The sequence below is a fragment of the Rutilus rutilus genome (assembly GCF_951802725.1).
Source record: "Rutilus rutilus genome assembly, chromosome: 6".
In the NCBI taxonomy this organism is placed as follows: domain Eukaryota; kingdom Metazoa; phylum Chordata; class Actinopteri; order Cypriniformes; family Leuciscidae; genus Rutilus; species Rutilus rutilus.
The window spans coordinates 31,552,109-31,567,775 of record NC_140214.1 but is presented as its reverse complement, the minus strand read 5'-3'; the positions used below and the strand labels follow the sequence as shown (position 1 = coordinate 31,567,775).

Sequence of the window (15,667 nt, the reverse complement as noted above, 5' to 3'; positions counted from 1 at the left end):
ACTTGTAATCAGACTATTTACTTTTTTATTTATTACATGATTACTAAATATTCACAAAATAGCAGTAAATTATTCATAATTCAATGATTCTCCCTAAAATTTCCTTCCTAAATAGGTTCAGAAAGTCTTCCACACATAACAACGGCCACTATAGGCAGCTATATGAAAAACTGAGAGGCCACACATAATAAACAAGTAAAATATTTGTAAAAAATATTAATTATAAGCTTTTCATCCTTTTGCAAACCACCTGCAGTTCCTTCAAAAACCCCAGTTTCAGAAACCCTGACACAACGTTTAATGCACTTCATGTTGCTGATAACAAAACAAATTAATACATTTTCTTTCTCTTTGCATATTTATATGCAACACGATTATTCTATTCAAAGCAGCGTGATAAACGAGTTAAAAGTAATCAGATTACATTGCCTAAAATGTGGAATGTAATGGATTACATTACTAACAAGAATTTTCCTCATGTCAGTTGTGTGCAGTAATGGATTATAATCTTTAAGGCGACATCTATGTATATATCTATACCCGCCCGCGCCGTCAGATCATTTGGACGTGTGCTGTGTTCAAGAGATAACAACGATATAAATACTGTTCGTTTTCTCACACAAACCACTCGTTTCGTGTCTTAGGCCATCAATGTGTACTTATGATGGGGAATTGTTTCATTTGGACGATGGGGAATTGTTTTAATTTGGACTCTGTGCTTGTGTTTTGAGCCAGTGACCATAGACCTGCATTATATGACTGACAGACAAGAACGGTTTGACCTAAAAATATCAAAATTGAAACTACTGCGGAAACAAAGACACCTACATCTTGGATGCCCTTGAGGTAAGCTAAAACATATCAAAAATTAATTTCAAAGTGAACTATCCCTTTAACAAACGGGACCTTATTATGAAGAGTTACCCACATTTCAAACTTTACGTTTGATTAATAAACCGTAGTCGCTTCACATGAGTCACATTTTACTTCCTGAACCCCTCTGATAAGAACAGACACTTTCACTTTCAAAAGCATCATATTCCAAAACATTTGTTCCCTTAACGTCTTTCTCCTCCAATCAGCGTGAATTAAGCAGAGTCCACACCATGTGCATCAAGACTCACAATGAGGTGCCAAAATCACTTGAGGGGGAGGAAGCCCCACACAAACACAGGAAGTGCTGCATTTCACACACAGGGACAGAGAGTCTGAGGTCTGAGCTCTGCTCCACTGATTTAAGGATAAGATTAACCTGACTGAGAGTTACTTTATTGTCGCCCGTGACAGCATACCCTCAAAACCCGCCGTGAAAAGTTGTGTTATTTTGGTGCATTATGAGACTGAGGAAGTAATAAAACAGCACAGAATGTGCAACCAATTGAGGATCTGTCAAATTAAGAGTGGAAAGCGAAAGGATCCTGGGTCTTGTTTTATTGATGTTTAATGCTGATCTGTCTAACACAATAGTCTTTCCCATTTTTCTCGTCCCCTTGAAAACCGTGGCTGATTCCGGCCAGGAAAACGTTACTAGACGGCTTCTGCGGCTTATGTATTTCTTCGCTTGAGTGTCTGTCATTACCATAACATGGTTAACTCAGCATGTTAGAATAATGTCATTGACCTGAGTGCTTCTGACCGAGGAAGGTTATCAGCGGGGAAGAATTCTGAGCAGATGACAGAGACCACACACCGATACTGAGCATGGCTGTTATGTGGTCCACATTTGACAACAATCTCATTCCAATATCTCCATTGATTTGGCCAAATTAGCAGAGTGCAAGATTATAGAAACAAATTGTTTAGCCATTTAAATGGCAATATGTCAATGTTGTTCTTTGTTAGATTTTTTGACAAATATATATATTTTTTTGCTTCATATTATTGCAGAGGTCTCATTCATTGCCTTTTATTTATCTTGTCTGTGGTAATCTCTCTCTCTCTCTCTCTCTCTCTGTATATATATATATATATATATATATATATATATATATATACACTACCGGTCAAAAGTTTTAGATCGGTAAGATTTTTTATGTTTTTAAAAGAAGTATCTTCTGCTCACCAAGGCTGCATTTATTTGATTAAAAATACAAACAAAAACAGTCATATTGTGAAATATTATTACAATTTAAAACAGCTGTTTTCTATGTGAATATATAGTTAAGTGTAATTTATTCCTGTGATCAAAGCTGAATTTTCAGCATTACTCCAGTCTTCAGTGTCACATGATCCTTCAGAAATCATTCAAATATGATTTGATGCTCAAAAATCATTTGTGATTATTATCAATGTTGAAAACAGTTTTTTACATTTTTATTTCATGACGCTATGATGAATAGAAAGTTCAAAAGAACAGCATTTATCTGAAATGAAAAGCTTTTGTAACATTAAACACTACCGTTCAAAAGTTTGGGGTCAGTAAGAATTTTTTTTTTATTTTTGGGGGGAAATAAATAAAATAAATCAATACTTTTATTCATCAAGGATGAGTTAAACTGATCAAAAGTTACAGTAAAGACATTAATAATGTTAGAAAATATTCTATTTTAAATAAATGCTGTTCTTTTGAACTTTCTATTCATCAAAGAATTTTGATTTCATATTAGATTTGATTTCAAATTTTGAATCATATTAGAATGATTTCTGAAGGATCATGTGACACTGATAATATGTGACACAATAATACTGTTTTTTATCAAATAAATGCAGCCTTGGTGAACAGAAGAGACTTATTTTAAAAACATAAAAAAATCTTACCGATCTAAAACTTTTGACCAGTAGTGTATATATACAGTATAACACACACATAACAATATACACATGAGTAGTTGAATATAACATGGACATGAACTTTTGTGTTCTGACACCAAGAATTTAGGGTTAAAATGTATGTATATGTGCGGTATGACAACCCCGACAGCAACATAGTGTCGGCTCAAATCCGGCCCACATCTGGTACGCGTTGAATCCACATGAACCAGATGTGGCCCGGATCCAGGCCGATAACAATGCCGATGTTGCTGTCTCGGAAATTGTTTAAAAATTATATTCGGTGTAGCCTCCCAATTAATATAAGCTCATAAAACTCCATGTAAAATAATTATACAAAAATTAAAACAATGTTGGGTTACATTTTATTTGGTAACACTTTGCATACACAAACTCTTGCATAATTACATGCAACTAACTCTAAACCAGACCAAACCCTAACCCTATAGTAAGTACTTAATATTACTCAGTACTTAAATGTAACAAACACACCTTAAAATAAAGTGTAACCCTTTAAGTACTGAGTAATATTAAGCAACTACATGTACTTACTATAGAGTATAGGATTAGGATTTAGTTGAGGGTTAATTGTATGTAATTATGCATAATTTGCTGTGATTACTATGATATTTACATGTAACAAATGTAACAAGGACACTGAAAAATAAAGTGTTACCGTGTAACCTTTTATTTTAAGGTGTCAGTGCTACAGTGTAATTATGCATTTAAGTACTAAGTAATAATAATTAAGTACATGTACTATAGGGTATAATTGCATATAATTAAGCATAATTTATAGTTATTACTACAATAACTACATGTAACAAAGATGTTGTTTTAGATGGAAGTATAGCTGTCAACAACACATGCTGCACAAAAACTGCAGTATTCCCAAATTGCACCACACTGTTTTCACCTCATTTCCTCAATAATGTCCTCCCGTGAGCTAGAGAACTGATTGAGTAAGAATTCCAGAGTATCTGTTACAAACGGCAAATGAACTTGAATTTCAAATATTTCATCACTGGTTTATATCACCTCCCTCATTCGTTTCATCACTGGAATCTGTCTCACAGCATTTCCAGGGAGAAATAAATCCTTTTAAGAGCGCTTAGAAGACACTCTAGCGCCACCTAGTGAACAGCTTGAAGAAAAGATCAGAACAGAGTGAGCCATCTGAACTAGCCAAACGTCCTCAAAGGTGCAACCACACTATCCTAAAATGTTATTTATTTTGCTTGTCGTTTTGTTTTTTATCCACTAAATATGTATGCCATTTTTTTTTATCATGCAATATACACTTACAGGCCAGTTTATTATGTAGGCCTACACTTTGCTAGTACCGTGTTGGACCCAATTTTGCCTTCAGAACTGCCTTAATTCTTTGTGGCACAGATTCAACAAGATGCTGGAAATATTCCTCAGAGATTTTGGCTCATATTGTCATGAAAGCATCACACAGTTGCTGTAGATTTATCGACCGCACATCCATGATGCGAATCTCCTGTTCCTTCACATCCCAAAGCTGCTCTACTGGATTGAGATATGGGAACTGTGGAGGCCATTTGAGTTTAGTGACTCACTGTCATGCTCAAGAAACCAGTTTGAGATGATTTGAGCTTTGTGACATGGTGTGTTTATCCTGCTGGATGTAGCCATCAGAAGATGATACACTGTGGTCATAGTGGACATGATCAGCATCAATACTCAGGTAGACTGTGGTGTTCAAACGATGATCAATTGGTACTAAGGGGCCCAAAGTGTGGCAAGAAAATATCCCTCACATCATTACACCACCAGCAGCCTGAACCGCTGATACAAGGCAGGACAGATCCATGCTTTCATGTTGTTTACGCCAAATCCTTACCCGACCATCTGAATGTCCCAGCAGAAATCAAGACTCATCAGTTTCGTGTTCTCAGCTGACAGGAGTGTCACCGGTGTGTCTTCTGCTGCTGTAGCTCGTCTGCCTCAATGTGTTATCCGTTCAGAGATGCTCTTCTGCAGACCTCGGTTGTAACGAGTGTTTATTCGAGTTACTGTTGCCGCTGAACCAGTCTGGCCATTCACCTCTGATCTTTGGCATCAACAAGGCATTTTCTCCCACAGAACTGCCACTCACTCGATATTCTCTTTTTCTGCCCATTCTCTGTAAACCCTAGAGATGGTTGTGCATGAAAATCCCAGTAGATCAGCAGTTTCTGAAATACTCAGACCAGCCAGTCTGGCATCAACAACCATGTCACGTTCAGTCACTTAAATCACCTTTCTTCCCCATTCTGATGCTCAGTTTTAACTTCAGCAGATCCTATTGACTGAATTGACTTACTTTAAATAAGTAACTACTTCACGACCACTAAAAAAGAATTTCTATATAGTATGAATGTGTGTAGTATGAATGTAATCTGGACGTACTACATTCGCCATGTTGTCATTATCATGTGAAATACCAGCCTCAGTTACATCACTTCACTTTCATTCATAAACCCTTACCCGTGGCCTCATGGGATAGTAAAGTGTCCATCGTGTGCACACTTCAGAATCTCGCCTGATGAAGTAGGCCATCCGGGTACTTTTTGTCTACTTTATGAGCACTGTGAATTCGGATATAGTTATTTTGTCACATACTGTTTTTCGCCTACTAGTAGGGAAGTATGCGATTTCAGATGCAGCCTAAATCTACATGCCTAAATGCACTTAGTTGCTGCCATGTGATTGGAGGATTAGACATGGTATGGAATTAGTAGCCTATGTAAAAAAAAAAATCTTATTTTGTGTTTGACAGAAGAAAGGAATTCATAAGGTTTGGAACAACTTGAGGGTGAGTAAATGATGACAGATTTTTCATTTTTGGGTGAACTATAACTTTAATGAGCAGTTGAACAAGTGTACCTAATAAAGTAGACGGTGAGTGTCTCAAGACGTTTAACTTTACAAACACTAGATGGCGCTGGGACGTTGAAAACAACTGCTATCAAACAGTCTTTCAGTGCAGAAAAGTCAGTAAAAGTTTGTTCTTGTAATAAATTTTGCCACCATATGAAAGTTCGTCCGTCATTCATTTCAGTTTAGGTAGTTGAAGTTGTAGATTAAACATTAATTACATTAATTTTATACTCACGTGAAGTTCAATAACAAGTTGGAGCTAAACTGCAGGACAGTGGCTCTCGAGTTTGGACATCCCTGGTCTACAGATTCGACAAACTTACACTTGTGAAAAAAAAGTGCATTTGTAAGTGTAGCCTACTTCAAATCTTATCTATTTTTAAAGTCTGTATTGCAGATCATATAATATTAATAAAATAAAGGTCACTTAAGTGTACTTAAAGAGTGTAGAGACTTTCACTAGTTAACAAGCTTAGTTAACATGAACCAAGAATGAACAATACCTCAACAGCATTTATTAATCTTAGTTAATATTAATTTCAACATTTACTAATAGGCCTACATTATTAAAATCAAACGTTGTATTTGTTAACATTAGTTAATGCACTGTGAACTAACATGAGCAAACAATGAACAGCTGTATTTTTATTACCTAATATTAACAAAGATTAATAAATACTGTAACAAATGTAGGCTATTGCTCATAGTTAGTTCAGGTTAGTTAAATACATTAACTAATGTTAACAAATGCACCTTATTGTAAAGTGTTACCAATACATTTTCATTCAATTGTAGCTAACATGCAGCTCCACGTTGAAAAAAATATATTCAGTTTGCACAGTAAATGTATATTATTTACGTAATAATATGTTAAAAGTATGCTAAAGTATTGGCTACTTCTTTTTCCACAAGGGCAGATGAAGTGGCCAGCTAGTAATCAGATCTAGCTACAAGCTTAAACTGAATTTTTGCAGGTTATAATGTAAAGAATACACAAGTTAAAATTCAATATGTTTAGCTAAAAGTTTTAATAATGGAGAAGGTATTTTTCCAGTTGTTTTGGTTATGAACTACAATCATCACACATGAACTAGTGCAACACATTTGAAGGGTGAGTTGAAATATTAGGCTATTTAAACGCACAATAACTACATTTAAAGGGCAGCAAGATATCGACTGGTCGTGCCTGAAATGTTTACTTCTAAGTCATTTTTATTTTTTAATGTCCTGTCCAAGTAGCCCAAAAGGGTGGAGCAAAAAATGAAGGCATGGGTGAAAACACGCAGGCTGTGTTTCAAAATCTAGTGAGCCGCCTAACATTTTTTAGCATAGTGGTCGTGCTCAGAATACATTCGGCTTTCACTAAACGACTGCGGTCTACAATTTTGAACTGAATTTCGAAAGCGCTCAGAATGCTGTCTAGATAGGCGACTCACTGTATTTTGGACAACCGCCTCGTTCTAATGAATCCCTATTGGTCAGACCAAAGCTCCTGCTGCCACAATACTGCACACACGTGACCCAGCTTTTCTGCACACACATACATACACACACACACAGTAAAACACAGCAGGCACTTAAAAGCCAACGCCATGGCGTTTTGACCACCAATTTCACCCCACATCCAAACAATCACCATGAACCCTCTCCGTTGACAAACACGCATTATCCCAGGCGTAATGGCGAGCGCGCTGCAGATGAAGCCCTCCAGTTTGGAGCACACGCGGAAGCGCGCGATAGATCCACGACGGAGACAAGCTGCACTCTCATTCCTCAGCAACATCTCTCTGGACGGACGACCAGTGCAGGATGACGGGGAGAGTCAGACCGAGGACGAGGACAGCTCGAGGACTAGACAGAGCCTGGTTTCTGCAGTGGGCCAGCAGGCATTGGCCGAGGCAGCGAACCAGGCTCTCAGCAGTGCCCGAGCTGCTGGTTTCATGGCTGGGATCCCGGCCTCTGGTGCTCCTCCTCCTCCTCCTCCAGCGTGCGGTGCGGGTGCGGGTGCGGGTGCGGAGGGGGATGTGTGCGGTGCTCAGGTGCTCCAGGCCGTGTTCAGCTCCCCTTTCTCAGCTGTCCCACCGGCTACGAGAGGGAGACTCCAGACGTACACTCAGGGAATCCTGCCCGTGTCCTACTCCAGGCAGTCCAGCCAGAACTACGGCTGTCTAGATGGAGGGCAGATTGCCAACTCTGCTCTGGAGCTGCAGAGATCCAGGTAAACGTATGCATTGAGATGCGGACACGTCATTATTTACAGCAGTTATTAACATGCAAGTTGTTCATTTTCAGTACTTGCAGATATACCAACTAATCTAATCCATTTTACTGAGCTCACTTGTAGGAATGCATTGATATTGTTCTGTTATGGAACCAAGTGGCATTTGTGCTGACGTCACTTTTTAGTCATTTTTACGTCCTCAAGTTCACATAGGTAGATCCTCACATAAATAAACTATGAACATCTTCCACTAACATCTGACTACCACAACAGTCTACTTTTTTTATCAGTATACCTATTGTTTAAAAAAAAAATTTTTTTTGGCATTTTGCTTGTGTGAAAAACAAGAGAGTATCATCTTTCTTTAAAATAAATGTAGGCCTAATTCAGTTTCATATTCAAAGGGATAGTTCACCCAAAAAGGAAAATTATGACATTAATTGCTCACCCTCATGTCGTTCTAGACCCGTTAGACTTTCGTTCGTCTTTGGAAAACAAATGAAAAACTTTTTGATGAAATCTGAGAGCTTTCTGTCCCTCCGTTGAGGCGCTTCAGAAGGGCGACTATGGCTCTTCAAAAAATTCATAAAGAGATTGTGAAACTAATCCATATAAATTGAGTGGTTTAATCCTAATTTTCTGTAGAAACTTGATTGCTTTAGATGATGATGATGAACAGATTGAATTTAGACTTTTATTCACATAAACATTCATCAACTCACACATCAGTTGTGGTAAACAGAAGCTCAATCATGTTCACTTGACGTGTGAGAACCAATGAGGTTCATTCTCGTGTTACGCAGCACGTTTGAGCTTCATCAAGAACCAATGAGATTCATTCTAGTGTTATGCAGCACATTTGAGCTTCATCAAGAACCAATGAGATTCATTCTCGTGTTATGCAGCACGTTTGAGCTTCATCAAGAACCAATGAGATTCATTCTCATGTTACGCAGCACGTTTGAGCTTCCGCAAGAACCAATGAGATTCATTCTCGTGTTACGCAGCCCGTTTGAGCTTCCGCAAGAACCAATGAGGTTCATTCTCGTGTTACGCAGCACGTTTGAGCTTCCGCAAGAACCAATGAGGTTCATTCTCGTGTTACGCAGCATGTTTGAGCTTCATCAAGAACCAATGAGATTCATTCTCATGTTACGCAGCACGTTTGAGCTTCTGCAAGAACCAATGAGGTTCATTCTCGTGTTACGCAGCTTGTTTGAGCTTCCACAAGAACCAATGAGGTTCATTCTCGTGTTACGCAGCCCGTTTGAGCTTCCGCAAGAACCAATGAGGTTCATTCTCGTGTTACGCAGCACGTTTGAGCTTCCACAAGAACCAATGAGGTTCATTCTCGTGTTACGCAGCACGTTTGAGCTTCCGCAAGAACCAATGAGGTTCATTCTCGTGTTATGCAGCACGTTTGAGCTTCCGCAAGAACCAATGAGGTTCATTCTCGTGTTACGCAGCACGTTTGAGCTTCCGCAAGAACCAGTGAGGTTCATTCTCGTGTTACGCAGCACGTTTGAGCTTCCGCAAGAACCAATGAGGTTCATTCTCGTGTTACGCAGCACGTTTGAGCTTCAAAAAATTAAATCTGTTCATTATATAAAGTAATCGTGTCTCTTCAGAAAATTTGGACTAACCACTCAATTCATGTGGATTCGTTTTACGATCTCTTTATGAACTTTTTGAAGCATCAAAGTGGTAGTTGCGTAGCTGTCAATGGAGAGATGGAAAGCTTACAGATTTCATCAAAAAGATCTTCATTTGTGTTAGGAAGATGAATGAAAGTCTTACAGGTTTGAAACGACATGAGAGTGAGTAATTAATGATATTTAATGACATTAATTTTTTGGGTGAACTATCCCTGTAATATATTGAATATGATAGCGTTCATGCATTTGTAAGTGTGGCATAAGTGTCTAAATAGTTTTTGGTGAAAAACACAATTCTATAATAATAATATAAAATGGTGATAGACCTGCAAAGTTCTAACATTTACACTTGCATTGCAACATCATAGTGTAATGTAAAAAAAAAAAAAAAACGGTAACGGTCTATAGTTTTCAAACTTTAGAAATCCAGACAATACTGTACATCAGGGTTTCTCAAACTCGGTCCTGGAGGGCCACTGTCCTGCACAGTTTAGCTCCAACCCTGATCAAACACACCTGAGCAAGCTAATCAATGTCTTCAGGATCACTAGAAACTCACAGCTAGGAACCAGGACCGAGTTTGAGAAACCCTGCTGTACATCAAATGTACACCTGTGTAGTTGGTCCCACTTTATATCAGGCGTCTTTAACTACGTTGTACTTATGTAAAAAAAAAAAAATTGTTTGATACAATGAACTGATAGAAGTGTGTCACAGTGGGATACAGGTATATTCTTAGAGGAATACACATTATAAAAGCTGTGAAGTGAGGGATTACCTAGACTTTATTGAAATAGGAGATTAGCTGCCATTGAACTAATGGCCCCATTATACACATTAAACACAGCCCCTCAAAAAATCAATCATTCAATAAACTCCATTCAGACTTTACTACAGTACATCCTTCATTAATATCCTGAAGTGACCTTCATCCTCTCTGTGGATACAGCTGATGACACCATTTGCATGGGTGAATTTTTCACTTCAGCTCTTTCGCAGTGGGACCAAAACATTTAAACAAGAATTTAAAAGATATCTTTCAGTACAGATTAAATTACTTTTAGTTAATCAGCTGTGGTTTATCTGGTTAATTTTTATTTCTAATGGCCCTCTAAAAGCAGTAATAATCCTCATATTCTGATTCTGAACTATTAAGATGTGAAGATCCCTAATGTTTCCCATCCGAAATGTCCTCGTTGAAGAAAAACACACTGCAGCCAGTATCTTTAAAGTCCCGGCATCATATATTTAGCATGGTCATAGTGACAAGTGTGTCTAATCGGAGAGGAGCAGGTGGTGACACCGAAGTGTCTGCAGGGCACATTACTTTCAGTTCTAACCAGCATAACCACAACGTTTCAATCTCAGCCAAACAGCCAGTGTCTGTTGCTCTAACTGTTGCTTCAGAGGCATGCAAAGCACAGCCAAATCTACACTCATTAACGTTCGCGTTACAGGATCGCTTACTTTCTCTTTCTAGCATGCAACACACACGCACACATCTTCTGCACCTGCTTTGTGTGCTTTAATCTGAACATATCAACATGCTGTAATCTGAGACTCTAGAGGCCATGCTTCCGAGTTGGACGTCCTTTGTTCAGTTGTTTTGTTATTGAGCCAGAGAGACAGCAGGGAAGGTTTTTGTGAATATAGGTAGTATATTTTGTTTGTATAAGAAATTGGACCTACAACATATTACAGAAATGTTAGGCAACACTTTATTTTACAGTGTCCTTGTTACATATGTTACATGTACCATAGTAATAACAGTAAATTATGCATAATTACATGTAACTAATCCTAATCCAACCCTAACCCTATAGTAAGTACATGTGGTTGCTTAATATTACTCAGTACTTAAATATATAATTGCACTGTAACAATGACACATAGCCAAATTTGATTCAATGCACAACTATTTTCTCAGGACAGTAACTTTTTCAGAGCTTCACTGCGGCACTGAACTGACCTGAAACCTAATTCTTGCTTCATTTAATGATTGTGCTGTTGGTTTAGTTGTGCAAGGTGGGTCAAAATGCACTTCATGACCTAACATCTACATGAACTGGTTTTTACTCCAAACAAATTTAATATGTCTGAATCATTCTGTCTAGGGTTCATCAGTAAAATGTTTAGATAGAAGATAGAAAAACCTCTTAAAGGTGCACTTATGTAACTTTTGGCGCTCTAGCAGTTAATAAACAAAACTGCCACGTGTCTTATAGAAAAACACTGTAGCCGGAGCTACTTCTCTCTGTTTAAATAGTCAGAATATAAACCCTTACTGTAGGTGTACCGTAGTTATTCACAGTTTGAAAGATGGATTCATGATGCACTCACTCATTATATACATTTTGGGTTACACTTTATTTTAAGGTGTCAGTATTACAGTGTAATTATATATTTAAGTACATAGTAATATTAATGAAGTTCATGTACTTACTATAGGGTTAGGATTTGTTTAGGGTTAGGTGCATGTAATTATGCTTAATTAGTATAGTTATTACTATAGTAAATACATATACAATACAAGTAAATACATACAAAACAAAATACTGTAAAATAAAGTGTTACCAATATTTTTTTTTACAAAAAATGTTACATAGTGTATCTTTAAAGGTATGGTTCACCCAAAAATTTAAATCATTTTAAAATAATTTTTAGAACATATTTAGATGTTTTAACTGAGAACGTGATATTGAGCAGAATTTAGAGATTATTCATACTGTAAAAACAACAAAAACAAAAGTATCATTAAAAGTAGTCCACATTACGTGTTATTCTGTTTTTTGAGGCCATAAGATAGCTTTCTTTGATTAACAGACAAAGTGGAAGCCATTATTTACTCAAAATCTGTAACCTTGTACATTATGATACTAGCTTTGTGGTAATTGAATAGCTGTTGATATAATTTTTGACAACTTTTACTTTGAAATATTACTTGGCAGCACAACTTATATGCAACTTTTCTCATTTAGCTTCAAGATGAAGTTGCCATATTTAAAGTAAGCCATATTTGTTATGAGGACAGTTGTTTTTTCTGCTGATTTCGATAAATCATGAATTCATGAATGAACTTTTTCTTAAAGGTGAAGCGTGTCATTTTTGAGCTACCAAAAAGAATAGTAAAAACAATGATTGTTTTCAAACAGTTTTCCTGACACAATCCCCTCGTTTAACATAGGTTCAGCTTAACATGTTTTTTCACCACTTTTACTGGCAACTACAGCTCTTTTTTTTTTTTTTTACCGTAAATTTCACAGATTTGTAGTTTTTTTTTTTTTCGTTTTGTTTTACTGTGTATAGTCGTCTCCTCATATTAAGCTCAGATAGGAGAAAGTATTTTAACAATTACATACTTGAGCTTTAAACAGTGTGGGACTTGTTCTTAATGGGCAGCTGCTGGAAACAAACACTGGTTCCAGGCAGGATGCCCAGTCTCTGCCCCGACTCCGTTCCCCCTCTTCCTCCCTCCACTCCCTGCCTCTGACCTCCACTTCCTCTCCCAGACCCCCTCCTGCATGGGCTGCCACTTTCCGCCAGGAAGACCGAAACCTTTAGATGCGCTGCCAAGAGCAGCCTGTGAAGAGAGGCTGTGCAGAGTAGTCGTGCCTCTCATGTGCTGGCACATGCCTCCGAAAAACATGTAGGCGCACACACCCTATATACGATCCTGTTCTTCAGGGCCTTCTGTCTATGCTACCAGACGGTCTGCCTTGATTGGGCGAACCAGACAAAAGCATTATTGCAAGCCGTTCAGGTCTCACTGTGTGAAGAGTGTGGTGTTACGCAATTCTTGCGCTCTAATGGGTAGCTATACATCTGTGTAAATGGCCTGTGTCTTTCTGGTGCCAACTAAATCTTGCCTCGCGATTGCAATAGTTCTCCAAGACAACTAAGTATAGCGCTCCAAAAATTTGCAAGCAGTCATTTACATTAATTCTGTATTCGTAGTTTTACTGGGAAATCAATGCAGGACAAGTCTTTTCCAGCCTTAGCAGATCAAATTACTGAAGAAAAAACGGTAACACTTTACAATAATGCTCATTAGTTCACATTAGTTAACATTAGTTAGCATGAACTAAGAATGAACAACACTACTTCAGCATTTTATTAATCTTAGTTAATGTTAATTTCAACATTTACTAATACATTATTAAAATCAAAGGTTGTATTTGTTAACATTAGTCAATGCACTGTGAACTAACATGAACAAACAATGAACAGCTGTATTTTTATTAACTAACAAAGATGAATAAATACTGTAACAAATGCATTGATCATTGTTAGTTAATACATTAACTAATGAACCTTATTGTAAAGTGTTTCCGAAAAAACAAAACAAATTAATTGTCTTACCATTATAGGGATTAGTATTCAGTATAGCCTTTGACTGGAAACGTAGGCCTAATTTACTTTGAATTATTTTTGTCCCAGATAGTGTAACAGTGTTACAGAACAATTTGTTACAGGACTTGGAGAGATCAACAGATATCATTTTAGATCAAAATAAAATGAACATTACAAAACAAGCAACATACTTCTTGCAACAGCAAAATTGCAGCAAATAGAAACAGGCTCCAGTAACTATTGTTACGTCAGTTACATAATTTCATACTTTTGTTCACTATGAAGTCAGTTTTTGTTATACAGTAAAAGTTAGTGTTGCAGTACAGAAACTTATATTCAGGAATATACTGTGAATTTATTTTAGAGCACATGAATGGGACAGAGAGGGATCTACTTTGTCCTAAAGATCTTTGGTTTTTCTTTTTCCACATATTGTGAAATCTTTTAAGCATTGCACCTAACTTATTCTTAACCAAACATTGACATTTCTTCCAGACTCATTATTGGATGTGTTCCATAACCATTGAAACAGGCCATGTTTTGGATGGAGCGTGTCCTTTTCCTTTCTATTGTGCGGTTAGCTGGCATTGCTGAAAGATTATGCTGACATTTTTTTCCAGTGAAATAAAGGGAGTTAGAATAAGGTTTTAAACCAAACCGTGAAACCAGTATTGGATGTGGTGGAAATTGCAACCAGGCAAATATTTGCCAAGACATGATTAAAAAAACACAAAAAACACGTGCTGTCATGGCTTGTTGCATTGCTTTTTTCCTGAGAATTTTCAGGAACAAAGGACTTTTACAGGATTAAATCCTGCACTTAAAACAATGAATGGTGCTATTTTAAAGATTGAGTTCAAGGAAATGCTGTTGTGTAATACTGGCAAGCAGAAATAAGGGATGGGTTTTCAAGTCACTTGCGTCGGAGCAGTATGTACAAGGAGAATTGTACATTCTCTTAATTTACACAAAAGTACAGCAAGATTTTTACACTCTACCCCCTAGAAAATAATGTGCATCAGGTGTGTTTTGCTTTGTTTTTAATTTTTGATAGATAGATAGATAGATAGATAGATAGATAGATAGATAGATAGATAGATAGATAGATAGATAGATAGATTATATTATATTGCTATATTACAATGCTATTATACTGTATTTTGTGCTGGCAATTAGCTTATTGTTAATAAGCTTAACAATGTCACTTCTAAATATCTAAATGTATTTGTATTGAATTTCAACTTGTAAAGATCGAAACAAGTACAGAAATAGAGATCACGATAAATACAATTTTATTTACTTAAAGGTTAGAGGTTTGACAAACTCCATTTAGCAGTCTATTTAATATGTTTAATTAATTGGAATGAATTATAAAAAAAAAAAAAAAAAAATTGGTTTGAGTGAATGATTCAATGATTCACTCATAAAAACTTGTTTCATTACTGGATTAATCTGCGTTTCTGAATGAAGCTCTTGAATGAATAATGAATTCAGTGACAAATACATTTTTAACAGTGGTGTCGTCAAGTCACCTTCATTTATATAGCGCTTTTAACAATATAGATTGTTTCAAAGCAGCTTTACAGTGATAATAGGACATTAAAGTAACAGAGATTGTTTTGGCTTTACAGCAGCTCTAGAATAAAGTTATTGTCCAGCTAAAGTTAGCTTTGATTGATTCACTTCCGTTGCAAAGATCATTAGTTATTAACTTAGGGGCCGCTAACACGACACCGTTCTAACAGAAAACCCTTAACGCGCTCCGGCCCGCTCATCCGCACAACAA

At 36.9% G+C, this 15,667-nt stretch overlaps 1 protein-coding gene across 2 annotated transcripts in view; it reads left to right on the top strand.

Moving 5' to 3' along the window:
• The first annotated feature begins 6,673 nt into the window (after window positions 1-6,673).
• The window catches only part of cables1 (Cdk5 and Abl enzyme substrate 1), a 32,792-nt gene continuing 23,798 nt past the window's right edge, over window positions 6,674-15,667 (top strand). For both annotated transcript variants that reach the window (XM_084412162.1, XM_084412161.1), the window contains exon 1: window positions 6,674-7,873. In XM_084412162.1, coding sequence (XP_084268288.1) covers window positions 7,335-7,873 — 539 coding nt within the window. In that variant the 5' untranslated portion in view covers window positions 6,674-7,334. The remainder of the gene's footprint in view (window positions 7,874-15,667) is intronic.